Source organism: Lichenostomus cassidix, chromosome 15, assembly GCF_008360975.1.
Source record: "Lichenostomus cassidix isolate B80296 chromosome 15, HeHo_3.0, whole genome shotgun sequence".
NCBI classification, from domain to species: Eukaryota; Metazoa; Chordata; class Aves; order Passeriformes; family Meliphagidae; genus Lichenostomus; species Lichenostomus cassidix.
Genome location: NC_139496.1, coordinates 9,128,088 through 9,153,219, shown reverse-complemented (window position 1 = coordinate 9,153,219; position 25,132 = coordinate 9,128,088). Strand labels below are relative to the sequence as shown.

At 44.3% G+C, this 25,132-nt stretch overlaps 1 protein-coding gene across 1 annotated transcript in view; it reads left to right on the top strand.

The window, feature by feature from the left end:
- BCR (BCR activator of RhoGEF and GTPase) overlaps positions 1 to 25,132 on the top strand; it is a 98,095-nt gene that overhangs the window by 41,877 nt on the left and 31,086 nt on the right. The window contains exons 3-9 of the mRNA XM_085075982.1: positions 5,840 to 6,024; positions 15,358 to 15,462; positions 15,973 to 16,158; positions 19,805 to 19,912; positions 21,294 to 21,354; positions 21,806 to 21,858; positions 22,193 to 22,333. Of these exons, the coding sequence (XP_084932108.1) occupies positions 5,840 to 6,024; positions 15,358 to 15,462; positions 15,973 to 16,158; positions 19,805 to 19,912; positions 21,294 to 21,354; positions 21,806 to 21,858; positions 22,193 to 22,333 (839 nt within the window). The remainder of the gene's footprint in view (positions 1 to 5,839; positions 6,025 to 15,357; positions 15,463 to 15,972; positions 16,159 to 19,804; positions 19,913 to 21,293; positions 21,355 to 21,805; positions 21,859 to 22,192; positions 22,334 to 25,132) is intronic.

Genomic DNA, 25,132 nt, shown 5'->3' with positions numbered 1-25,132 from the left:
TGGATTCACAACTCCTTTTTTGGCATACTGCATAAGCTGCAGTTGTCATTCTAGTGTCCAGCAATGTATTTAGAAACCTCCCTTGCTGGGGTGCTGTTTCCCTTCTGTTTCATTCTCTGGAGAGGATTTCATGACTCCTGCAGAAGGGACAGTGCAGGCTGACTGAAACTGCTAGTTTAACTCTAGGTTTGAGCTGATGGGTGTTTCTGGGAGTGAGCTGTGTTGTTTCACTGCAGTTCTATTTCTGCAGCCCATGCTCCCAGTCAGCTTGTTCAGCAGTGTGAGGGATCATCCTCTGGACATTTTCTATGGCAAATGATGGGGTGCCTGGTAGGAGTCTGTCAGCACTGACAGTTGGCTTCACTTCATGTGCCTAAAGCAAGAATACAATCTGAGGCCATAGGCAGGCTTGGAGCTGGCTTGTGATGCTTTTTGTGTTTGTTTTTGTCTCATACTGAAGAATGAGTTTACAAATTGATGAGACTTTTTTGTTGCCAGATGAATTGGTTTTATACTTGAGTGGGGGCTTCAGGGTTCACTAAGTGTCCTTACATGTAGGTGTACTGTCTTTACATAGAGAAGAGATAGAAAGGATGAAGAGAATAGTTTGGTTTGGATCTGTTTAGGATTCTATTGAAGCCTTTTCTTCATCCATCTGAGAAAAATAAAGTTGTAAGGATTTGACATGGCAAATATGTCTGTTCTTTTTCTTTTCATATTTGAGCTTTGTGGCCTGAGGAACAGGCTCCTGGTATAGGTAAACACCATAATTATCATTTGTGGATCTCAGTTTTGTGTGAAATTGTGCATATTGAGTGTACTGTTTCTTGGGTTTGGAGATGATGATTCAGGCTATGTCAAAGAAATAAGCAAGATGTGTTGCTTTCCATAGCTTAGCTGTGATATCTTTTAGAGAATGCTGCTGTATTCCCCAGGCAACTGCATTCCCAGCCCATCCACACTGATGTACTTCTACATGTGCTCAGCACTAGGACTGAATCCCTGATCCTTCTCCAAGTAGCCTGGCCAGCACTGAGAAAAAAAATGCCATGTTTCTGTACTGTTTATCACCAAGCAACCAGTGATATGTAAAAGCTGGAGCTAAGGTTGGAAGGCACATTAGTAACCTAAAGGTTACAAAGAAAAAGTAAAAACAGAAGCAGTATTGCATTCTGGTAACTTATCCCTAAAGCAGCCATGTTTAAATCCCAGGAATTGACTAAGCTTCAGCCTAAAGGAAAATGAAGCAGTGCTTTGCTAATATGTTCTTCAGTTGCAGTAGAAGCTTTCAAGTGTACCCACCCCCGATCTACTGTGCGTGTATCCTTCCAGTTTGGATTTCTGAGCCATGAACTAGATCAGAGAGCTGATCCAGCTTAGAAGGGAAGCGTCAAAGATATTTTTCTTTGAGCTGGCTGAGTTCTTTATCTGGACCACAGGCATCTGTGGGATTGCAGAACTAAGGGGATAAGAGGGGAAAGGGCCATGAAGTGGTTTATGGCTCGGTGGGGGAAACCTAAAACCCTATTGCTGCCAAGACAATGCATTGTCAAACTATGGCCTCACACATTCCCTGGCATAGAAACACAAGGGTGCAAACTACCTTAGCTCTGTTCTGCTCTGCAGCTGTAGGGATGTTTTTGGAGTGAGTGTAGACATTACAAACTTGTGCTAGCCTTGGTACCATTCACAAAGAAGCCACAGTGATGTGGGGCTTTGGCAGGATGTACAGCTCCCTTCCCCCTCCAGGATTCTAGGTATTTACTTAGGCAGGCAGGCAGGTCTGAGCTGCTGTGGCTTCACTGCTCTTTTAGCAGGATTAGCTGGAGCACAGCTCGCTTGGAATCTTCTCTGCATGCTGCTGTTAAGCCTCTCAAGCAGCTATGGATGTTGTGCTGCTGTGAAAGTATGACACGTGCATTTGAACCATTGTGTGGCCATGGATTAGACGCAGATAATCTTTCTTTTTACTTAGAAGTTAATTTTTTTTACCCTTCCTGCTTTCAAGTTAGGTGTGTGATTTCATATTTCCAAAGAATGAATGTGGCACCCAGCAGGAAGGGTGTAGGCAACAGGACAAGGGAACAGTGTTGCTGTGTTCTCTCTGAGTGCCAGTGGATTTATAACTGTAAATCTGTTAGATTCTTCCTTACCCCCCAGCCAGGTGAAATTTGAAGCAGTGAGGGAGGGAAGCGATGTGCTAGAGGGGAGGCACAAGATCACAGAGACCAGGAATATTGCGCTTGAGAAAAATAAAATTAAAATGGGACAGCGATGAGAAAGATGAGAGGATGGAAGCAGAAACTGAGGAGGGAAATGCTAGAACAGACTCATGTAAACTGAAGCAAAGCAAGGCCAGACTGTTGCTGTCAGAACCAAAGGAGGAAGTAAATGCTTGAGAGTTTTTGTGCAGAATGTGTGAATTGATGGTGAGCCTTTGTAGCCCCAGGCAGTTTACTGCCCATTGTGCAGGTGCAGGAGAGTGGTACCATAAGAGAATGTCAGAGGGCCAGGGATAGAAATAGTTCCTCTGGTGTGCTGAGAGGGCTCATTGCTGTAAATCACAGCTGCTGCTCTTCTCCATGGGTTGACATCTCTGTCTAGTTACCCAAAGAGTAGGAGAAGAGGTTGTGTCTGGTGGTGAGATGAGAAGCAGGACACACGTGGAGTCGTGTCCTTGGTGTCCCTCTGGTGCTCTCTCAGTACACCATGTTGAAAGCCCATTGTCCTTGTTTGCCTGCCCTTTTTCTTGCCAGTAGTTTTCTGTTGTTGCTGTGGTTCATCTTTCTCTGGCCTTGATGGCTCAGTTACTGATAGTAACTGAGACTGGCTGGCCCTAAAATGAGAATAAGAACCCTCTTAATGCTCACCCTAACAGAGACACTGGCTGAGAAACCAAGTACTCTTGCTTGAGCCCATCTGCTGTCTCCACTTGCCATAGACCACAGCAGCACCTAGAGCAGCTGGAAGTGTCAGAGCAGGTGAGCTCGTGGCTCTGATCTCTTTCTCTGGTCCGTTTGCTCCCAGGTGGGGACTGAACAGCCTGTGAGCATTGTGCTGGGCTGAGGAGATCTGAATAACCCAGTTTCCCTGGCAACAGCGGGCTCTTTAATCACACAGATACAAGGCTACCTCTGTTCCTGGTGTTAGGGCTTGTGTACTGTATCTGGCTATGGCAGTACTTGGCTTCTCTTGGAGAAAATGGCAGAATAAAAGCAAGAAGGTCTTTCTGCCTTTGAGATAATTAAAATCTCCATAGGTGGATTTCAGTGCTGTGTGCAGCAATAATAGAAGAAGGATTATAACTACTTCTAAGCTTTTTAATGTGTGAAGAATCCCTGGAGGATACAGAAATAAAGTTTTAAATTGTGTGTGGAGCTTTATGAACAGATCTCATAGCAGTCTGTGACAGTGATAGATTCATTCCTTGTTGAGATGTCTTATTTCATTTTTATGGATAGGGAGACAAAGTGATTCAAAGGTAGATTGAATCTTGTTGCAAAGCTAGGAATAAATACCATTCTGAGCTGATCCTCCACCTGTCATTTCCTTCAGTTTCAGGTAGAGGTTTTCCTGTGCAGTACGAGACAGAGCACATTATGGAAGGTAGAAGTGTGAAGCTGTTTTTTAGCTGGAGAAAGTGAGGAAAGTGGAAATACTGTGATTCACTGCAAGCCTTTCTGCTAATGTATTTTAATCTGCATTTACTCCCCCACTAACAAAAGTGGAGCAAACTACACATTTCAAAAGTGAGCACTGGGAGTGAAAAAAATATTCCTGCCTTAATTTCCGCACAGCGACTTGGTCTTGTTACTGCATGAGTGCATGAGAAATTGGTTTGGATAAGAATAGTTTGAAAAAACTTCTGCAGGAGCAGGGAGCTCGTCCTTGAGTAGGCATGAGGCCAGCAGAAGTGCTCAGTACTGATGTTCCTCCTTGGATAATGCCAGTGTCCAGTCGTCAGTAATATAGCACAGGCTTCTTGGGTTAGAAAGTTCTTTTTTTCAGCAATTCCCATTCAAGCCACTGTTTAGCAAATCAGCTTACAGTGTGTTTTCTAAATGATTGTGGACTCTGGAAACTGCTAACATCTAGCCCAAAGTTCCTTCCAGAGAACATGTACCACCTTCCTCTTCGTTCCTGTGGTTGTGCACAATCTAGTAAGTCTTCTGAGAAATTCTGAGTGCTTGAGCACAAGGTAATAAATAACTCGAGCAGGTGGGTGACATAAAACTCATTGAGTTTGTTAAAATAATATTGCCACAGTCCTTCAGCAGCCCAAAAGCCTCGTATCAGGCTGTTACTTAGCTGGGTGGCATTTGGTACAAGCTGAGACAGAGGCTCACATCTACAGTGAGTTTATTGTTGGGTTTTCAGTATATTGTTTGTGTAAATTCCCCAGACCAGCTCTCCCTCCTGAAAAAGCCACTTAGATCAAGTTTTATTCTGTTCCACATAAAGTTCACATCTTTTACTGAAATGAGTCATGCTTTAACTGAGTTTACTGTGAGGGAGGAAAGTGGGCTTTAAAATGTTACTCCTCCACCCTGCCTTAGTGACGTATAACAGGATTATTAGTATGCTTGGCAGCAGCTGCTTATTATTTTCACAGAACCTGGATATTTGTGAAAACAAGTAAGAATTAGGTTTCACTTGTGTTCAAGTGTAACTGTTTTTTCCTTTTTGATGGATTTGTCTTCCATAAGACTCACTGGCTACTGTAAAGGCAGATGTAGCTCATCTCCTCAGGGTTATTTTTCAGTCTGGGGAGAAGGGTGACATTCTGTGACTTGTAGCTGAAAGAGGAAGAACAACTCTACCTTTTTGTGGTCAGTGGCCCATGCATGGCTGTTACTGTCACATGCAGGACACTTCTGGGCATTGACAGGTGAAAGTGCTTCACAGGCCCATGGAACTCTGTGCAGACACCAAATTTGGGTCCTCTGTGTACATTTCCTTGTGCAGAGAGGTGAGAAGCCTTTTAGCTTGTGGCAGAAGGAGCTGCTCAGTGTGTCCTTGTTACAGATTTTTGCAGGAGCAGTCTCTGTACACAGCAACTAGAGATGCCATAACCAGTTTTACTACTTGTTTTTCCTGCAGAAGTCCATTGATGTCTCATGCAATAAAGGTTAATTTGACTCTTCATACCACCATCCTTTTCTGCTTGTATTTTGGATGTGTTGTTTTAAGGTTTTTGGGGGTCGGAAGACGGGATGTATAGAAGGGAGCAGTGTGGTGGTTTGTTTATTTGTTTAAGGGGCTAAGCTCAAAATAGAAGGAGGGGTGGCCAACAGAAGAGGACCTTTTAGGATTTTATTTTTGGCTGTGCGTTGGTTCACTTGACACGTAAGACCTTTCTTTCCAAGTCCTCTTGTTGCTGAGGGGTATGGAGAGAGTTACAGTTCACTCCTGAGCTACGTATTACCTATCTTTCTTAAACTGGCATGGGCATCATCTGCTCTTGTTTGGCAGAAATCCCAGGGTCTCTTACCCATTACATTCCTCAATCCAGACTGGTAACTTTTATGGAGCTGGCAAAAGGATTTATTTTGATGCTAATGTTTTTGAAGGAAAATGTGAGGCAAAGAGCTGTAATTAAGTGACCACGAATGCTAGAAAGGACTTTACCTTTTAATGTTTAAAATGCATGAAATGACCTTTTGGTGACAACATGAATTTAATTATATTTACTCCTCTGCTTGATCTGTATTTAACCATCACTGCCTCTAGGTTTACTGATAACTAACCACAGCAGCTGGGAGGCCGTGGCTGTGTTGCCCAGCCTGTGCCCTGCCTAGCTGCCCCATGAGCCGAGCAGACCGTTCGCTGTGTTTTGCAGATGCTCCGTTCGGGGGGACTCCGCCCGGCTACGCGTACGATGCTGACCGCGCCGAGGAGCAGAGGCGGCACCATGACATGATGCCCTACATCGACGACTCGCCGTCCTCCTCGCCCCACCTCAGCTCCAAGAGCCGCGGCAGCCGGGACACTCTGTCCTCAGGCTCTCTGGAATCCACAAAATCCGTGAGTCCTTCCCTGCCTTTTTGGAGTTAGCGAAGCCTTGTAGGTTTGCAAGGGGTGGATGCCTCTAACAGGGGACAGACGGGGACTGCCAGTGTTGTGGGGCACGTGGCCCTTCAGTCTACCTTGCTTTGCTTTTGCTTCAGGTTTAGTAGCACGGCTACAGCTTGGAACTTAAGGAAAATTCCTGTTTTTGTTTTTACAGTACTCTTGGTAGTGGGTAGTCTGTATGCCTTGGTAAAGAACTGTTGGATCTTCTGTCGTCACAGTCCAAAATGTCTTCGTTTCAGCTTTCTCTTTAATGTCCAACCTTTTATTTCTTTTTATCCCTTTGCAATAGATTACAGAGCACTTGAATCCCAAGTTGCTGTTTCCCTAAATATCTTTGTCATTTTCAAACTTCTGGTTTCCCCAAGTCATTCATAAAAACGCTTCATAGCACAAAGCCAACTGTCACTTCCTTCCTCCTGTATTTCTAGAAAGTGTGCCAAACAACCTGGAATTCCCACATTGTAAATAACACTTTGAAATCTCTCATCTAAGTGTATTAACTTATGTGTTCCCTTTATATTGTTCCTTCTTGTTAATTAAGATGTCATGAAAGATGATTATGGATATTTTAGAGATATCAGTGTACATGTAAATCAACACCATCACCGTTATCAGGCAGTTTTATTTATCTTGCTTTAAAAGTCAAGAGTCTGAGAAGTTCCTCAAACCATCAGTGTTTAGTGTTCATTATACACATCCTTCTACTCTCTGTTGGTTACTGTTGAATCTCTGCTCACTTTTTCCAGGACAAATTCTAGGTTGAGAATCCTTCCTGACACAGTGTCCCTGTTCTTTCTCATTTATAAAATTCATCGTCAAGATCTCTTAAAGCATTATCAAGTACATATGTTATTGATGTTTGCTTAATTTTATTTGACTGTAAAAGGTGTAATCTAGTTGGCTGCGTATGCTTTAGTCTATTAATTGTGAGATGCTTTTTTATCTCTCAACATAAGAATTCTTGTGATATGTAAGAGGCTTTTGAATGAAGAAATTACCATTAGTAAATTTAAAAAGCTCCAAAACCATTTTAATATTGGCTTGAGATTTCCAGGTTATGTTTCTCAGGATGAAGGAAAAACACTGTGTGACTACACATGGCTGAGAGTTATCTTCAAAGAACCAGTTATGATAGATCCTGTGACTGCAGGCCTGGAAGAGACACTGCCTAATATTTAATCTTGTTCTTTATTTGTTTGAATATTGCCTCATAAACATTTAACAGTAGCTAGATTTAAAAGTTACTTTAATAATGCTTTTGAAGGCTTTAATAATGCTTTTATTCTTCAAAAATAATTTTTAACATAAATCATTGCTTTCTTTTCTCTGGCTTTTCTTATGGCTTCCCAAAAGAAAGAGGTGTCCGGATACGGATTAGACTTTTAATCATGAGCTTCAACTGCTTTAGTTGAACCTGTCTGTAATCTGTCCACAGATGACAATCCCTGGACAGTCCATGACAAGGAAGAAAGACTAATTTATATCTAGGTATTTCCCAAGGAGTTAAACTTTCAGTCATCATGAGCTGTTAGATGGCTTTTGCTGTAGTTATATTTTCAGCTATAGTGGAAAAGACATCAATAACAAAATTAGGTGTCAAACACACTGTGCTGAGCCAAACATGTAAAATGTGTTGGACCAGAAATACCAGGACGTATGTCTCTTCTATTTTCTTTTGCACTAAACTTGATTAGCAGAAAACATGTTTTGTTTACATGTGTTTGTTTTTGTAGTTGTCTTCTTGCCCTTTTATGTTTTCATTAGGTGCCCGCAGGTACTTCTGAAAATTTTATATTATTTTTATGACCAGAGTTTGGAAGTAAAGTTAACTGTATGTAACAACACAGTGCATGCACTACATACACCATGACAAAATATTGAGGTTGTAAAGTCATCCAGAAGTTAGGAAGTCTTGAATCTTTATGATAACTTTGAATAACTCAGTCATCCCATTTTTCCTGTGGACTCCTGCACTGTGCAGTGGATATAGTGAATGAAACTCACCAGATTCAATATTTCATCTCTAGAGCTGTGTGTGCACCTTATTTACAGAGCACTGCAAACTCTGATCTAGGTACAAAAGTATTCATTTCCATTAACTCCAAATACAGCTGGAATGCTGCACAGGTCTTAATTATCCTTGCAGTGTTCCTGTAAGCTAAGAGGCAGGTGTGTTCACTAACCACAGGTAATCAAGGCAGACAGGTTATAGGAGAAGCATCTGCTAATTTTGGGTGCTTAACGTGAGATGCGTAATGTTCTGCAAAACCAGGTTCTGACTTTTAACACAGCTTTCTCCACGTTAAAGTAAAATTCTTTTAATTTCACTTGCAACCACACGTTAACAGCACTCTAGTCAGGCACCCAAAAAATGGAAAATGTTGCAAACAATGGTATTTTTAATTTATTTTTTATAAATATAAATCTAAGTAATTCACTTAGCATCACATTGACATAGCAGCATTTTGGTGTGATGTTCATCTGCCTTATCCATGAGACCAGCCTCTGTCTTGGTGATTGCATTGTTGCAATCTGAATATTGAGGGCATTTTGCTTTGACTTATTTTATGGGCTTACTCTGGGCTTTGTATTTTTCTGCCAGGTGTTTGACTGAGGTCTTCCATCTCCCTAGAGCAGCTGTAGCCTTTGGTTGGGTAGCATGGCAGGGTTCACGTGCTGTGTCCAGCTGCCACAGAGAAAGTGCAGAGTGCCAAAAGCAATGTCTCCTGCTAGAAGAAAATGAAGGGAAATCTGGACTACTTGTGGAGGGACTTCCTGTTGTTCCCTCGGTGTGTAGAGAACAGCTCTCAGCATGTTCTGTGTTCCAAGAATTGAGGGTTGCAGTTGGTTGCCAGAGGTTTCCAGTGTTTACACTTTGTCATCTGGGCAGTGTTTTCTAATCCCTCCTACCACCTGTATCATATAAGCAGATGATGAGGTGCTGCTTGATCTGCCTCCAAACTGTGCCACTTCAGCCACCTCTTGTGTATTCCCATTCCTCCTGTTCCCTGTCCACTGCACAAACTGTTGCTGTCCAAGGAGGAGGAGAAGGCTGCAGCAACATCAGTTTTGTCTGTGACTTAGAGAGGGACAGGCAACAACAGGCACTTGTAGTGTGGATTTCAGCAGCCCTTGACTTGTTACTTTTGTGCTGAGGAGGCCTTAACAAATGTTCGCATGAAGCAAGTTGGGTCAGACCCCTTCCTCTGGCTCTTCCAGAGTTTCGGGCTGGGCTGCTGCTGCACCTCCGGCCATAAAACCAGTGCTTTTGCCAAACCTTGCTCTGAAGCAAGCCTACCGGAAAAGAGGAGAAAGGAGAAATAAGCTCCACTAATGCTTAAGTTGTTTGTTTATTTAACTTGAGAAGTGATTTAATTTTCCCAAATCTTCCTTTCTGCAAAAGTTGAACCGTTGTGATTGAACTTTTCAGAAATTCTGGAAACCACTCTTGGAAAATGTCAGCCCAAATGTTTGCCAAATAAGACAATGTTAGTAGCTTCAGAAGGTGTCAGACTGTTGGTAAAAAATAGTAATAATTCACTCCCAGAAAGAGGGAGAATGTATCTGCCTTTCCCATACGATGAGCGTGAAGAGTGGAGGAAATACCTGGATAAAGTTAGAGGACAGTGGGAGAGCTTATTACGGTATTCTTAGGCCACAGGAAGGTGTTGGCACAGCTGGAAAGGTCAGTGACTGACACCCTTCAGTAGAGAAGAGTTACTGCCAGGAGTTTTGGAGTGGGTAGGTTGCAGCTTGGACGCTAAAGAAGGCTGAGAGGGGGGGAAGCTTCACTCACTGTGATCCTCTTGCTGCTACTCATATGAGGAGGGATTACAGCCCTGGGGAGAGCAGGAATAAAAAAGCTGTTTCAGGAGCAGCAGAGCCAGGCTCAGAGATGTGTGTGGGGCTCTGAAGGTGGGTGCAGGGCAGGCAGTGGAAATGCAAAGCTCATTCCACTGCCTCAGGTAATGAGGAGAGTCCCTTCTCAGGAATTTAGGAGATGAGTTTTTGACAAAATAGATCTCTCCAATTCTTGCATATATCAAACCAAGGGAGGCAGGAGTGCTAAAGCTGAGCAACTACATCCTACTGTCTGTTCTGTTTAGAGGAGAAATTGGCTGGTACTTACAGACTTTCAGGTAGAATTTCTCTTTCCTTTTCTGCTGTGCATCCATGGCTGGTGCAGCACTGGCAGCCATTGCCTTTCCTCAGGTCAGATCCTTTTGTTCGTGCTGTCTGCCAGCTCAGGAAGAGCAGGGCTGTGGCAGAGCAGGTTGTGGATTTTGCTCCTAGCTTGGTCCCAAGGGGATCCAGAGAAGCTGACCTCTGAAGCTACAGCAATAAATGGGATTACTGCTCTTCTTGGTGCTGCTCTTGCTAGCTTGTCCTTCCCCCTCCAGCAGTTCCAAATAATTCTCCTTTCTTCCCTCAGTATTTGAATTAGTTTGTTTTATTTTACTGTCACTTTCCGCTCACCACCCCCAACAGATGCAGTTTTTCCTTTTTATTCTCCAATTCTTTGCTCCTTAAGGGCTCTGCCTGGATGTACAGCCCTTCCTGAGGAGAGCTGGCACACCATTACTGATGTTATAAATAATGTTGGCTCGTCTCCCTGCTCCTTCCCCTCCCCACATGGAGCATGATTGGCTTGATTACAGAATTTGCCCTGTTTAATATCACCAAGACAATGAGACACCTCCAACAGAAGCTTTCAAATATATTTACACTTTAAAAATTGAACTGAATGTTTTTTCTCCTTTGTCAGCTTCTGTATGAGATTGCGAGCTGTCCTTACGGGAAACCTCGCCTTTGAACACATTCATTGCATGGTGTATGAACACCCTGTACTAAAGGAAGAGTTAAAGTGCCTTTTATACGCCCACTTTGAATCCCTAATTCTCTTTACAGAGCTGTGCCAGCAGAAACCTCTTTGCAAAATCTTACATGTTGTGGTTTCTAGATTCTTAATCTGTGCTCTTCTAACGTTTGCAAGAAAACAATTATTGCTGTTAATTTAAACAAGAACCAGAAAGCCCTGAGTTCTTTAAACAGAGTCAGGAAGAGCTGAATCTGTCCAAATCTTGGAGCTGGTGAATGTCAGCCTTGCAGTAATTGAACACAACATGTGATGCCAACCTGGTTAGTAAACTAAAGTACTTAGGCTGACAAGCTGTAAACACATTCAACCCAGCCATGGCTTGGGGCCAGCTTGTGTGCTCTGATATCTCCATAGCTTCCAACCCCTCTTGCTGGCCTTGGTTCAGGTTGCAAGATTGCACTTCTGACAGTGACTCAATCTTCTGGTTTTTAAGTCTTCAGAATAGCAAAAAGCACCACCCAGTTGAGAAGAGCGGTGACCACCAGCATCTTACAGGCATGAGACACCTGTGTAACTTACTGTAGCCTGCTTTCCACCTTCCTTATTGTTTTGGGAAGTTTTTTACATGTAGTTCATGAGGAGTGGGAGCAAAGCACTGACTTCTTACTTGCTTGTTCAGATGTGGCTGGGTGCTGGGTCCTCACAGCTCCCATGGCAGGAAGACAGGAATGCTCTGGCTGCTGCCTTGGCACAGTCCTGAAAGATTTATTCTGAAACACGTGGGTAGAGAGGTAGCCAAAAGATGGAAGGGCAATGGAGAAAGGCTAGACATGGATGCTGGCATTAAAGAGGCAGTGACAGAGCATGAAATACTAGTCAGACTTGTACAAGTGGAAAACAGGCTAACCAAGCTGGGTAGGAAGCATGGGATGGACTGCTGACCACCTGGCACTCCCTGCTGAGTGGTTAGAGTTTGCCAATACAGGCTGCTCCCACTTCCTGCTGGGAACATCCCATCTGCACTTTGGTAAGAGGTGTATTTTCCCCATCCACTGTGGTCTCGTAGATGTGGTAGCAGCTCCTCCACTTGCCACAAGCATCTCAAAGATTTCAGACTCTGCCTTCTTGCCAGGGTAGGGGAAAGGAGTCCTCAGACTTGGCAGGTCTCCCTGTACTGGTGGGGAGCTTGATACCAATGCCCAGGATGTTCCCTCTTAACTGTCCTGCCTGGAGTGAGCAACAGAAGGGCAGTGAGGCTCTTGTAGTCACAATGTTGTTCTTTGTTTCCCTTCTGTGTCAGATATGGGCAAAGCAGAAATGCCCTTGGCACGGGGTGCATCACATCTCAGCTGCTGCAAGGGCAAAGTGGGAGGACAGTCCCACAATCTGCCTGCTCACTGCTGTCCTGTTCTGGGTGAGCAGGTGAGCCTGTTCCCAGGTCTGTAAATGAGGAATGTTGTAGTACCAAATAATAAACTTACTCTTCTTCCTCCTGATTTTGGCACCAAACAAATTTCTGAGTCTTGGAGTGCATTTCATAACAAGTATGACTTAAAAAGCACCCTGAGGCTGAAGGAGCACAGGGGCTGTTTTCCAGATGTTCATCGTGCTCCGTGCAGCCCCAGCTGCCATTGTGAGCAAAGGCCTCCCTCAGCAGGAGCTCTTGTCAGGACACAGCTCCCGGGAGGGAACAGGGGCAGCAGCACAATGCACACAGCAGCACCCTGGTGCTGCATTGATCCCTGACACAGCAGGAGCAGGGGATTGGCTTTTCACATAGGAGGAAGCTGTATGTAAATTGGAGGTATTGCATTGGAGATCTTGTAATGTGCCCTGTGATTACTGGATAAACTCCCCTGAGGGTTTCTTCAGCAATTGCTGTACAGAGCATGAAGCAGCCAGGCCCTGCCCTGTGTCCTGGTTGGCTGGGGCCAAGGCTGGATTTTTGCAAGCACCACACTTGGAAAAATGCTCCTATTAAAAAAGGGTTAGGACAAAACCATGGACTTTGCACACTGCCCTTCTGGTAATGGCCAGGAAGGAAGGCCTGCAGTGTGTCCTGGGAGATGTTTGTCTCTGAAAGCACATCTCTTTAACGGGAGGAAATTAACATTCCGGCAGAAAATGCTGTCTCCGTCAGCTGACGGTGCCCAGCAAGAACTGGCTTGTAAATTAAAGCCTTTACTTGTGAAGAGGAAAACTGTTGTGCCACTGTTGTGATGGGGAAGTTTAAGTCATCTAAATAACTTGCCATTGTGTGCTGCTATTTACAGATGTTACAAACATACCCAGCTGGTTTTTAAATCCTCACCTCCTCCAAGAGAACCTGGTAAAGATAATTATAGTGCTGTGTCAATATTGACCAGTTACCTCATCCCCAAAGTGGGCACTTTGGAGCACTGTTAGTTTTTCTCAATGCTTCTTTGTGTAGCTGCACTTTTCCTTTTGTAAGTGTTATAAGAAATCTTTGGAAACCAAGAGCAATTGTGTTTTTCTTGCACCAGGGCTGCCACATCCCTTCCTCTTTGGATGAAGGCAATCTTTGTTAAACATCTTGGGGCTGCCAGTCTTGATTATGTGTGTGTACATGCCTTACAAAATGGTCCATGAGCTGGACATCCAGGCACTCCCAGGACAGAAACCATAAGAAAGGGTCATAGCCTTGTTGAACATTTCTGTGACAGTCACATGGGTGCTCTGGAGATGCACAGAGTCTGGTGCAGTGTTCATTTTGCCATGTAGTTTGTCACTAGTATGTTTCTGAAATCTTCTGAACACTGGCTGCTGAGTTAAAAATTTCTGCCTTCTTTGAGATGCCCTTTCAAGATTTTAAAAGGCACTGTGGTTCTTACTGAACATTACCAAAGGGTGGAATGCAAAGAGAAGTTCTTCTTTCCATGTAGTACCTAATGTGTGTGTAAATCTTACTCATTTCCTTAGAACAGCTTCTGTCTGCCACTTTTATTTAAGAGGTGGTGGTGGTATTTGACACCTCACAAAATTTTTATGAAGTAGTTGCTGCAAGTCTTTTAGGCTAGAATACAGCTTGTGAAATTTAATGAAACTGTTAAAAAATCAAGATGGTTATTGATGAGACAGAATCCAGAAATATCTGGGAGCGTGAGGATCTGTTTCTTTCTTTGTGTTGTGCGTAGGCTCAAAGTCACACTCAGGAGGTGATAGTTCCTGCAAGCTGAACCTACAGCCCAGGTACCTCATCTGTACATCTGCAGAGGACTCTAAACTAAGTGGAGCTTTTTTTGGGGCAGCAATAGGGCTGTGTGTTCAGTTACTAGAGTGGAGTGTACTGCTCTGCTTCCTGATTCTCCCACTGTGAAATCAAAAGCTGAAGATAACTCTGGATATTGAGAGTAGGATAGAGCCTCAGAAAATCTACCCAAATCCCTTGAAAAGTATGTACCCTTTCAGAGCCAACTTCTGACTCTATTCTTAGAGACATTTAACAACGTAAAAAGGTTGCAAGGATTGTAAAATGCTATTTCTGTGAATGACAGAAATAAAAAGAACTGGAATAAGACTGTAAAAGGGGGATGTTTCTCATTACTTGTAACCTTCATTGCTTGACCAAAGTTTTCTAAAGTTTTTAGAAATTTTCAGTTTCCCTTTATCAGGTTAAACACTTTTTCAGGTAACAGTTTTGAGAGGAAGGATAATTGAAATTCAACAGAAGGGATTACTTGCTTCTCTTAACACTTCATGCTAGTCTTCCCCATTAGCCCATGAGTGTATTTATGTGGGGTTTTTTCCTCCGTCTCTTTCTTTGGTTGTTTTGGTTAAGAACTTCATGGAATCCCAATAAGAAAATCAGCCTGTGCGTTCCAAGCCGTGCTGATTATTCAATCCTCTCACCAAAAATAGACACTGTGTGAGCTGGCACTGAAAAAATAATTAAGGGAATAGTAGAGAGTGGGAGGAAGAGCAGCCCTGTGGAGCCAGGTCAGGCTGTGGCCATGGTATGTCCGTGCACACCTGGGGAGGTGCAGGGGAGTGATCCTGTCTGCTCACAGAAACACAGCTTGGGAGAGTTCCTGTGGGAGAAGAGAGGGCATTGCACAGAACAAGGGCCCTAAGATTTGTTTAAGAGGATGAATTCTGAATTTTTAAGTTTCGTGTTTTGAATTTTGTGGAGAGATCTGGGCACTTAATTAAGGCACCGCAGTTGGATGACTAAAACCAACACCTGCAAATAATCTAAGTGGCATCAGTTGCTGGTAAATAAAAATTTCTTTAATGTTTTATGTTTGCATATTTCTAGAAACAAGATGCTGAGCACAGGTGGATTTTTTGTTTGGTTTTTAGTCTGAAAGTAAACCAAAAAACAAGTATGCTCAGGTCAACTGAATGGTCTTTTATTCTCCATCCTCATTCTTGGGGTTTTTTCTTACGCTGTCTGTAACCTTCTTCTTTACTCTTTTTAATTTTTTTTCTCTTTAACAACTTTGTAGAGTGAGCCAGACCTGGAGAAAGGTCTGGAGATGAGAAAATGGGTCCTTTCTGGAATCTTAGCCAGTGAGGAAACCTACCTGAGCCACCTTGAGGCCCTGCTGCTGGTGAGTGCTGGGGACAGATGCCAGTTCAAACACTGGTACTTGAATTTTCACTGGTGCTTCCATCTAGTGTTTCCCTGAACTTCACATACCGTGGGTTACAAGTTTCTGGATGCAAAAGGTACCTGTTACTCCTCCAGTAGAGAAAAAGGCTTAAGGGAAGGACTGGGTATGGCACAGTTAGGGAGTTGTTATTGTGGCAGTATCCAGGACCTCTGTCTTTAAGTATCCTGTGCTAATTATTACACGTTACTGTACAGTTGGACAGAGGTTAAGGAAATGGAGTGCAAGGGGATTTTAATTGCAGCATTAATACCCAGGGAAAATCCACATACTGGGGTGGCTGATCCCCTTGAGAGAACTTGTTCATGTCTAGCTTTCAGGAGTTGTGTGAATACAAATATCACTTACTAATAGGATGAAAAATAACTCTATGGAGGGATGTGTTGCAGTGTGGCAAAGGTGAATGTTCATGGTTTGCATGATAATGATTTCCTTCTTTCCTCATTTCAGCCTATGAAGCCTTTGAAAGCTGCTGCCACCACCTCGCAGCCCGTGCTGACCAGCCAGCAGATTGAGACAATATTCTTCAAAGTGCCTGAGCTCTATGAGATCCACAAAGAATTCTATGATGGGCTCTTCCCCCGAGTGCAGCAGTGGAGTCACCAGCAACGTGTTGGGGACCTCTTCCAAAAGCTGGTGAGTCAGCTGCCATCACCAAAGGGTCTGGTACCCCTTGCCCATCTCATAGGAGCTGGAGTTCCCTTTGTCAACTGCACAGACCAAAGGGATCAAAGTCTGTGGCCGGAATAGATGAGAGGTTTCTCACCTTCTCACTTAGCCACTGCAGTGGAGGCCCTACAGCAAAAATGGCTCTTTCACTGTCTTTAATTAAAGATTGCAGCAAGCTGTGGTGGTAAAATAAATACAGTTTCACATAAATGTTGAATCTCCAGGGTTTCTGTAGTGTCCTCAAAGCATTTCCTTTAGATGAAGATGGGAGAGTGGCAGTATTGCAAAGTGAACTTTTTAACATGGACAGTGAGTGTTCCTCATTACTGTTGAACTCCTTCACACATCCTTCCTTCTCTCTCTGGTGCTTTGCTCTACCTTGTGCTGATTTATGGTCATCACCTTTGGCTCTGCTTTTCTGCCACCATCCTGGCCTTTCTGTTCCCCTTGCTTGTTATGCTGATGCAGTCAACCTGCAGCTGAGAATCCTCCAAGCAACCTCAACAAAATCCTCTGAGTGCAGAACAGGACAAAGATATATACAGCATATTCCTGAGGCTGAATTAAAATTGCTGAGTTTCTGAGCCAGATGACAAATTGTTTGCATTCTAGGAGGTTTTTTTGGCCCCTTTAGCCTCTCCCCTAGCATGTGCAGAGAGCAGAGGATTAAAGGAGCTGTTTTTTCCTTTTTGGAAAATAAAAGAAGCTCTGCATTCCTGAGGTGCCTCTGATTCTCAGGGTAGGAGTGACATTCCAGTGAGGGGTTTAGTGGCTGGGGAGTGTGCTTTACCAGGGTCAATCAATTGTTAGCAGCTGTGTAGCCTAGCATCAGCCCCATCCCCTATGGAGCAGGGGGAGCTGGCCTGGAAGATGATGTTTTCTGTACATGCCAGCAGCTCAAGATGAAAATACAGGAATCTGCTTTTCACTGCCAGCATGTTTTAGCCAGGAGGGGTCAAGTTGGTGCCTTAGTGAATAGTTCATGGTATGCAATTTGAGCAGCTGGTTTCAGAGAACAAACCCAGCTGCTGCTGGGTGCTGAAGCAGACACAGAAGGCTGCTGGAAGTGGCAGCCTCACAAGCTGCACTGGACATGTGGTGCAGCAATGGCACTAATTGGAGAAGACCTGATCTTATTCCTTGGCAGGGCCGTCCAGCAACCTTCTACTCACTGTACAGCTACTTCAGGCTTTTGTTTCACACCATTTCTTGCTGCTGGCTGATCTCAGGTGCTGGAGTTCAGCTCTTCCAGCACTCTGCTCTTATGTTCCCCTGATTTTTCTGCATTTGTGACAGCATTGTTGATTTTGTTGGATTAGCGTCAGAAACAAAGGAACAAATTGCCCCAGTGCAGGAGGCTTTGAGCCGGCACAGCAGTTTCAGTTTCGGGTGGTTTGGTACAGCATCGGTGGGAATTGCAAACTCTTTTCTGGATGAGATAAAGCTAATAATTCTTGGCAGGCGCTGGGAAGCCGCTAGATGAGAGAGACAGCAAGAACATCAGGCATTATAAGGCATCTATACTGGATGTACATCAGATCTTTTGGAGCAGACTGTTTACTCGTGGTCATGTCATGCAGTCTGATGATAAACACTGAAATACTTGTTATTATCCAGATGCCCCTGGGGACATTAATTTTCTGTACTCTCATGCAAAAACCAGCGCAGTAGATTGAAGTTACAGATAGTGGATGCAAAGAGTTTTAGAATTTCATGTGTTCTGGCACAAAATACAATCTATTTGCAGCATCAAATTGACTGTTATTACACCTTTTCCTGTTGAGGAAAAGAAAAGATGCCAGGCATGTGGGAGTGAAATACGCTTCTCATTTTTGGGGAATATATTGTACATATTTTTTTTATAGCTAGAAAGGAAACTGTTTAGAGCTGTTTTTAGAAATGAAGAAATATTTAGCAAACATCCTCACTGATAGGCTTTAGAAATAGAAAAAATATTATCCAAAAGCCAACTATTTCTACCAACTCTTGTTTCATTTTCAGTGTGTTCTTTTTAATTGAAAAACAGAAAAATTAAACCAGCATGAAAATAGTGTGTGAGCATTATTGCTTTGATTGGAAGATCAGTTTTTAATGAAAAAGATGTTTTTGTGATGGCACATTCAAAGGAGGAAAATGAAAGCTTAGAAAGGCTGTTCAGGAGTAGCAGGAAATGAAAGAGCCGCATGGGAACTGAGAAACTCTAAAGCTATGCTGTGTTAGCTGGCATCATTCAAATGTGAATGTGATAAGCCCTGCAAATGGTCAGTAATTCTGACAGCAGCATCTTCACAGGATTGTGCCCCAGTGGCAAATACAGATTTCATTCTCTCCACATTGCTGGGGTCATCCCTGGTATAAGTGAGCACAGTTTGCTTCAGCTTCAGTCATAACTGTGTAATTTCGTATGAGGGTTGAGATTGGTTTCTAGACTTTCAGTAAAATGTGACCTAGGAAATAGCTCACTCTCAGCCTCTGTCAGCTAAGTTTGTGCAGGGAATGTTATCCTGCACAAAAAAGAGAGTGGCCTTTTCTCTTCCATCACCTCTTGCCCAAAGCTCCCCAGAGGATGGGGAGCACAGTGGTTATGAGAGAGCAGGAGAGGGGAGGAGCACTGGCTGTGGGGAAGTTCCCAGCTCTGTTTCTTGCTTGCCTCGGGCAGAAGGGTCAGTGAAGGTGCAGAAGTGATGAGGTGAGTGCAGCCCTCCTGGCAACCTCTCCTTACTGCACCCTTGGCTGCTGCCAGGCCCTTGCAGCCTTGCAGGCTCAGGCTGCCGAGGTGCTCCCAGCCCAGCCTGGCAGCTCTGCAGCACAAAGCCAGCTCTGCACTCCAGACAAGCTTGGAGGCTACCCAGGGATTTCCCAGGCTGGATCTTGTGTTCTCTGGCATGAATATGGCTGTAGTTTCTAAGTCAGCAAATGGGATCAGTGCTAAGACTCTGTGATAATAATGACTTATTACTGCACTCTGAGGCCTGTTCCATCCTCTTCTGGACCAATTCCATATTCCTTCTGCTGGAAAAACTGCCCTTTTCTGTCACCTAGTGCCTCAGTCATTGCCATCCAAACAGATTGTGCTGTGGATCTCTCTTCTGTATTTTTCAGCACTCTGCTGCCCTTATAATAATGTTCACTAATGCAGATATGGGTAATATCTGGGTTTGATTTAGTGTATCCATCATGCAAAAACCAACAAGTAGCTTGCTGGGGTCATATTTGTGCTGTTGGGCTGAATCGTTCCTCTCTGATTCATGTGTTGTGGCAAAAAGCCAGCAGCTCCAGTTACATCAATGAGCTGGAATATTAATAGATACTAATCTGGCAGTTCAGAAGGGAAAAATAGATGTCAGTAATAAGGATGTGTCATTCTCGTAGGCTTTCACATCCTTCACAAGTAAACTTGTTCAGCACAGGGTGGAACTGGGTGCATGGGGGCACCAGTGCTGGTCAGACTAAGTTGACAGGTCAGAGAGGTCATTCTGGGCCTGCTCAGCATTCTTTTTTCCTGCAGTTCTTTGGTATGAAGGAACATGGCCTGATCAGTTGATACCAAGGCTGGCCGTCCCAAACTGCCTTCTTCCCCAGCATTTATTTGATTTTGTTTTGCTTCCTGCAGGCCAGCCAGCTGGGAGTGTACCGGGCCTTTGTGGATAACTATGAAGTTGCCATGGAGACAGCAGAGAAATGCTGCCAAGCCAATGCTCAGTTTGCTGAAATCTCTGAGGTAATGTCACGGTGTTCAGACACACGAGTGTCTGGGTCTGACTAATACCCTGCCATGTCATTCCTGTCTATTCTCCAAGTACCTCTGCAGCCCTGACTTCTGGAGGAGTTGTGAACTCCCCAGACTCCCTGCTTCAGCTCCTGTTCTTACACTGATATGTACCTTGGGCTGGGCACACACCTTCATGTACTGTCCCCACCCAGGGAATCTGGTAAAAGCTGGCATTGCATTGAGCTTCTCTAGCTCCGTGCCACCTTCATGCATTTCTAGAAGGGAAAGCTGTATGTGAATTTCTCAAATATTTCTCTTGCTAATGATTCTGGCTGTGGTGTAAAAGCCATCCTTAATGGCTTGCACTGTGGCTGTTAGCAGAATTGCAGGCTTCACTGGCGTGGGGAGGAGAGGCAAGTGTGTCAGCCATAAATCTGTAATATTATTCTTTGGCCTGCTCTGATTTTCTCCCTGTCAAAGGAATACCTGGGTTCAAAGCATTTTGAATACTTCTTCAGCTTCCTAGACCACCAGCTTTCCCTGCAGTGCCGGGTTTCATTGACTCTTTCTAATACAGTGATTGTTTCTTGAAGAACTTAGTTGCCAAGAAAACGTGGATTTCATATATGTATCCTTAAAAACAACCAGATAAATCATCAGAGCTGAATAATATGAGGGGCATAAAGTGCTCTGAGAAAATTCCTGAGAACATTCTGTATCTCATGTCTCTTGAGACTTTTATGATAAAGAGGTAAAATATGATCCCTCGGTTTTGCTGTTTCTGAAGAACAGTTCTGAAATCATGCCAATATCTGCTGTATTTGGAATGACGGTGATGGTACTTTTGCCTTTGTGTCCTGGTGAGGATTTTGGAGCTGAGCACATTAATGCATGTCATGGCCCATGGCAAAGAGCAGAGTCACAGACAGTGTTCCTTTGCTGCTGTGAAAGAGCTGACTTGTCCAAGGTCACCCAGTTCTTGGTACAGGAATAAGAAGTATAACCTGGGGGTACTGAATCCCAATCCTGTACTTTATTTAGTGATGCTGGGACAGTGGCTGTGTCCTTATGGGCGTCTTTCTTCTGCAGGTGATTTAAAAAGTCCCCCATCCCTGTTGCTGTAAGTGGTTCCCTGCTTTACTGCATCTCTATTGACAGGTGCTCCTAAGAACATTGCTTAATATTTGAGATGTGTGGGTGCCTGTGACATGGCAGTGGTGGATTTACCAAGAAGAAAAGCACATTTTTCCATCACTGAGTTGAACTGTGATAGGGCTGTCCTCCTTTCACACTTAGGCCCTCCCCTGGAGGAGCAGATAATCTGTTGTGTTCCCCTGTGATATTTCAAGGTGATTGACCATCTGCTACATGTGTTTTCTTTTTCTCTTAGAATCTGAAGGCCAGAAGCACAAAGGAATCTAAAGATCAGACGACAAAAAATTCCTTGGAAAGTGAGTGATCCATGCAGAGGAGACTGGTCTGTCAGGACTGTGTGGAGGCTGTTGCCAAACCTCCACTCTCCCTTTTTCTTTTTGAATGGTGGAAGGCTGTGGAGTCTGCTGGCTATACCTGGGGAGTCCGTTCCCTTTTGCTAAGTAGCAGAGGTCATGCAGAGTAGGCTGCATGCATGGTGAAATGCCTCCTGGCTTCAGACCTCATCAGTGCCTTTGGGCAAAGCCAACCCAGCCACAGGGCTGCTGTGATTTTAGGAGAACATCTGCTAGCCAGTGATAGCACAAGCACAACCCCAGCAGTGATGGTTTCATGGGGGCATTTAAAGAGCCTGGTCAAAATGAAGTTCCATGGTGCTTGTGTCTATGCACATGAGTAGAAGACAACCCATGTTAGAAGAAGCTTCCATAGTCACTCTTCCTTATAATTCCTGCTGGTTTTTTTTCACAGCTCTATTGTACAAGCCAGTGGATCGAGTGACTCGCAGCACACTTGTCTTGCATGTAAGTATCTGAAGGGTCGTTTTCAAGCTTTAGACCCCTTTCCTATTTTCTTTGACCTTCAAATTTTCCATGGAGCTGTAGGACTCCAAAAATAAACCTGTTGTGCTGCATAAGAGCCTCTTCCTTTTACACTAAGGAGATGGAGTCCATAGGTAGGATGCTGCTATCTCTTCAGTGGTGGCACCAAGAAGTGCATATCATTATTATCTTCTAGAGATAAAGCTTTGCTCTAATGTGTATGAAGAAGCTGAAGCATCTTGTCCTACAGCTCTAATTAGGCCGTTCTGCTCTCCAGTGCTGCTTATGGTTGTGTTCTCTGTGTTCCTGCTGTCAGGATTTGCTCAAGCACACTCCAGTGAGCCACCCTGACCATCCACTGCTGCAGGATGCTCTGCGGATCTCGCAGAACTTCCTCTCCAGCATCAACGAGGAGATTACTCCTCGCCGGCAATCCATGACTGTAAAGAAAGGGGAGGTGAGTCTTCCTGCTCTTGTTATTTTCTCAGTTTCTAAATACTGGTTATGTCTTTTCTGTAGAGCTGACTAGGAAGTTATGCTGTTAATCTGTTTGTTGCTAAGATACAGTTTATGCAGTGTCCTTGTTCTTTAAAGGATGTGGTACAGCTCCCTCTGTTTTCTGTTCAGAAAACAGTTTGGAAACCAAGAGGAAAAGTATGATTAGAGTTTTGTCCTTAGCATTGTTATAATCATTTGTCATACATAATTTCTATGATGCACATTGCTATGCAGTAAATGGATTTGTATTTTACCTGCAAACTGAAATCAAATGGGAAGCGTAGGAGGAGAAGAATGTGAGGAAACATCAGAAGTCATGAAAGATTAGGAAAAACTGTTTTTCAGAATCTTCATTTTCACCATAAAATTAATTTTCTGCATCCTTATTTCTAAAGGAGAGTGTTGTAAATGTGACTGGAAAGCAAAACAAATGGAACGAGTTGGAAAGTCAGGGAGGTGATTGACTCCTAAAAGTATAATATAACACTTCTCATCTCTGTTAGGAGCTGGACTGCACCCAGAAATGTCCAAGATGTGCAGAACCTTCACCTGCATGCAGTGTTGTGCAAGGAGACCACAGGGCTACTCCGTGGTGGAGTCCTGCGGTCCTCAATGGTCTGATCCAGCTGCTTCATAATCCCATTAGAAAGGGGTTCAGTCCCTCCTGATGAAGAAAGGACAGGCAGAAGTGTTGAGGGAGAAAAGGATGCAGGAGATTGGACAAAGGGAGGTGCAGCTCAGTTAGTAACTGTGTGAGAGGAATTGTGGCAGCATTCCAGACATGGGCTGATCAACAGCGACCCAAATTATCCTGTACAAAAACATCTCTTACAAAGCCCAGAAGATTGTTAAGATACCGTGAACCTTCATGATTTATTCCCAAATCCTGACAGCTAAACATGCTTACTTTTAGCTGTTAAACTGATTTTCAGCTGACAAAAGATTTGCTGGAAGCTGCAGTACTGGGAATTTGGTGCACTTTGTCCTGCAAGTCTTGCTCATTGTCTCATTTTGTCAACGGAGGACGTTTGCAGCTGAGAAAAGAAGGGGCTGAGCAATTGGAGGCTGAGGTAGAAGCTCAGACATCAGACATCAGTCACCAGTGCCTCAGTGATGGTGGATGGCCTCGTTAAAGTGGCTGCTGATTGAGTCATAGCAGAAAGCCAGGCTAGAATGCCCCTCGCAGGGGAGGGTGCATTTTGTGTTCTCTGCTTGTCTGTCAGCATCTCAATGAGGGATGCAGCCTTTGAAAAGTGTCATGCAGAATCCTAATGAGGTGCCAGAGCCCAGGCAGAGGGGCAGGCTCAGGAGGATGATGCTGGTGATGGGTTTTTGGAGCTGTGTATTCATCAGATCTTAGAAAGCAGGAAGGGAAGGCACAGCAGGATGGGGCTCAGCAGGCCTGTTCACACTCTCATTGGTCGTGCAGTGACTGCAGGTATGATGTGGGGAGGGAGCAGGAGGACATACCAGAGGAGAGGGCTGTGGGTGTGCTGGGGGGACTGGGAACCCTTTGTGCCTCCCTCACTGCACACTTTTGCTGAGCCCAAAGAAGAAAAGGACTTGCCTTCCACTCTGGGAATCTGACCGTGACTATTTTCTTTAGTCATCTGGCATAAATATCCCACTTTAATCAAAGCAGTAGTGCCCCAGTGGAACCCCTCTGTGTCCTGAGAGTAGGTATGTTCATTCGCCATGTAGTAATCCAGAGACACAAATTGCTCCCAGCTACTCTGTGTGGGTTAGTGATGGCTGTTCCTTCCTACAAGCTGCTCAGCTTGGGGTCATAGCTGGGTTTTGTTTATGCCTGTAAATCTTTCCTTTTCTACTTATCCTTTCCTCCCACTCGCCTTGCTGGTGCTTCCCCCGGGGTGACAGGACAGTGTGTGGATTGCATTTCCTAATTGACTGCTCTCAATGCATAATGCATTTTTTATTTTAATGAATCACCAGTTTGCTTTGATGGCTTTTTTCATTATTTGTCTTCCTCCCATTGAAATTTCCTTGGTGGAAAGGAATGAGGGTAAAACAGCCTTTTCCCCTCATGTATTGCTTAGGTGCTGATCTCAGTTATCTTTTTTTCCCAGTCCTTGCCTTTTATGTGGAATATTTTTTCCCTTTGAGTGCGTTGTGGGGAGGAATCAAATCTCCTTTGCCAGCCTCTTGCTCCAGCTTTTTTTCAGGATTGCTTTGAACTGGGGAAAGCAGCCAGTTGTTAATCTCCCTAGTGACAGGCTGCTAAGGAGGGGAGTGCAGGTCAGGAGAGAGTACAGGCTCATCAGCACAGTGTTCTTCTCTTCTGCAGAGGTGATTCCCTGCTTTGGGAGCACTGACTCAGCCTGACCTGCCTGCTGGCTCCCTGCATGGTGCCACATGCACATCCTGCACTCCATCCCCCTGGTTCTGCTGGGCTCCACGGGCTTTGTTCTAATCTACACCTGTGCATAGGAACTGGAAGGTTTCTGTCGTGTGGTTTAATTTGCTGGGCTGGATAAGTATTTTAGGTAGTGCAAAGAGATGGGAACAAAGGGAGTAAAATCCCTCACCAGAGGGACAGAAAGAGCTGCAGCAGCGAAGGCAGTATGAGTGGATTGAGCCTATGAAGAGAGAGTTTGGTCCTTACTGACTGTAGCAGACTTGTCTGCTGAGGGCCGTGGTAGAGAGGAGCCAGGAGAGCCCCAGCCTGGCAACACAGGGGAGCTGGGGGGCTTCTCTGGCCTATTGGGTCTGTTTCCATTCAGATTGATCCACTACATTC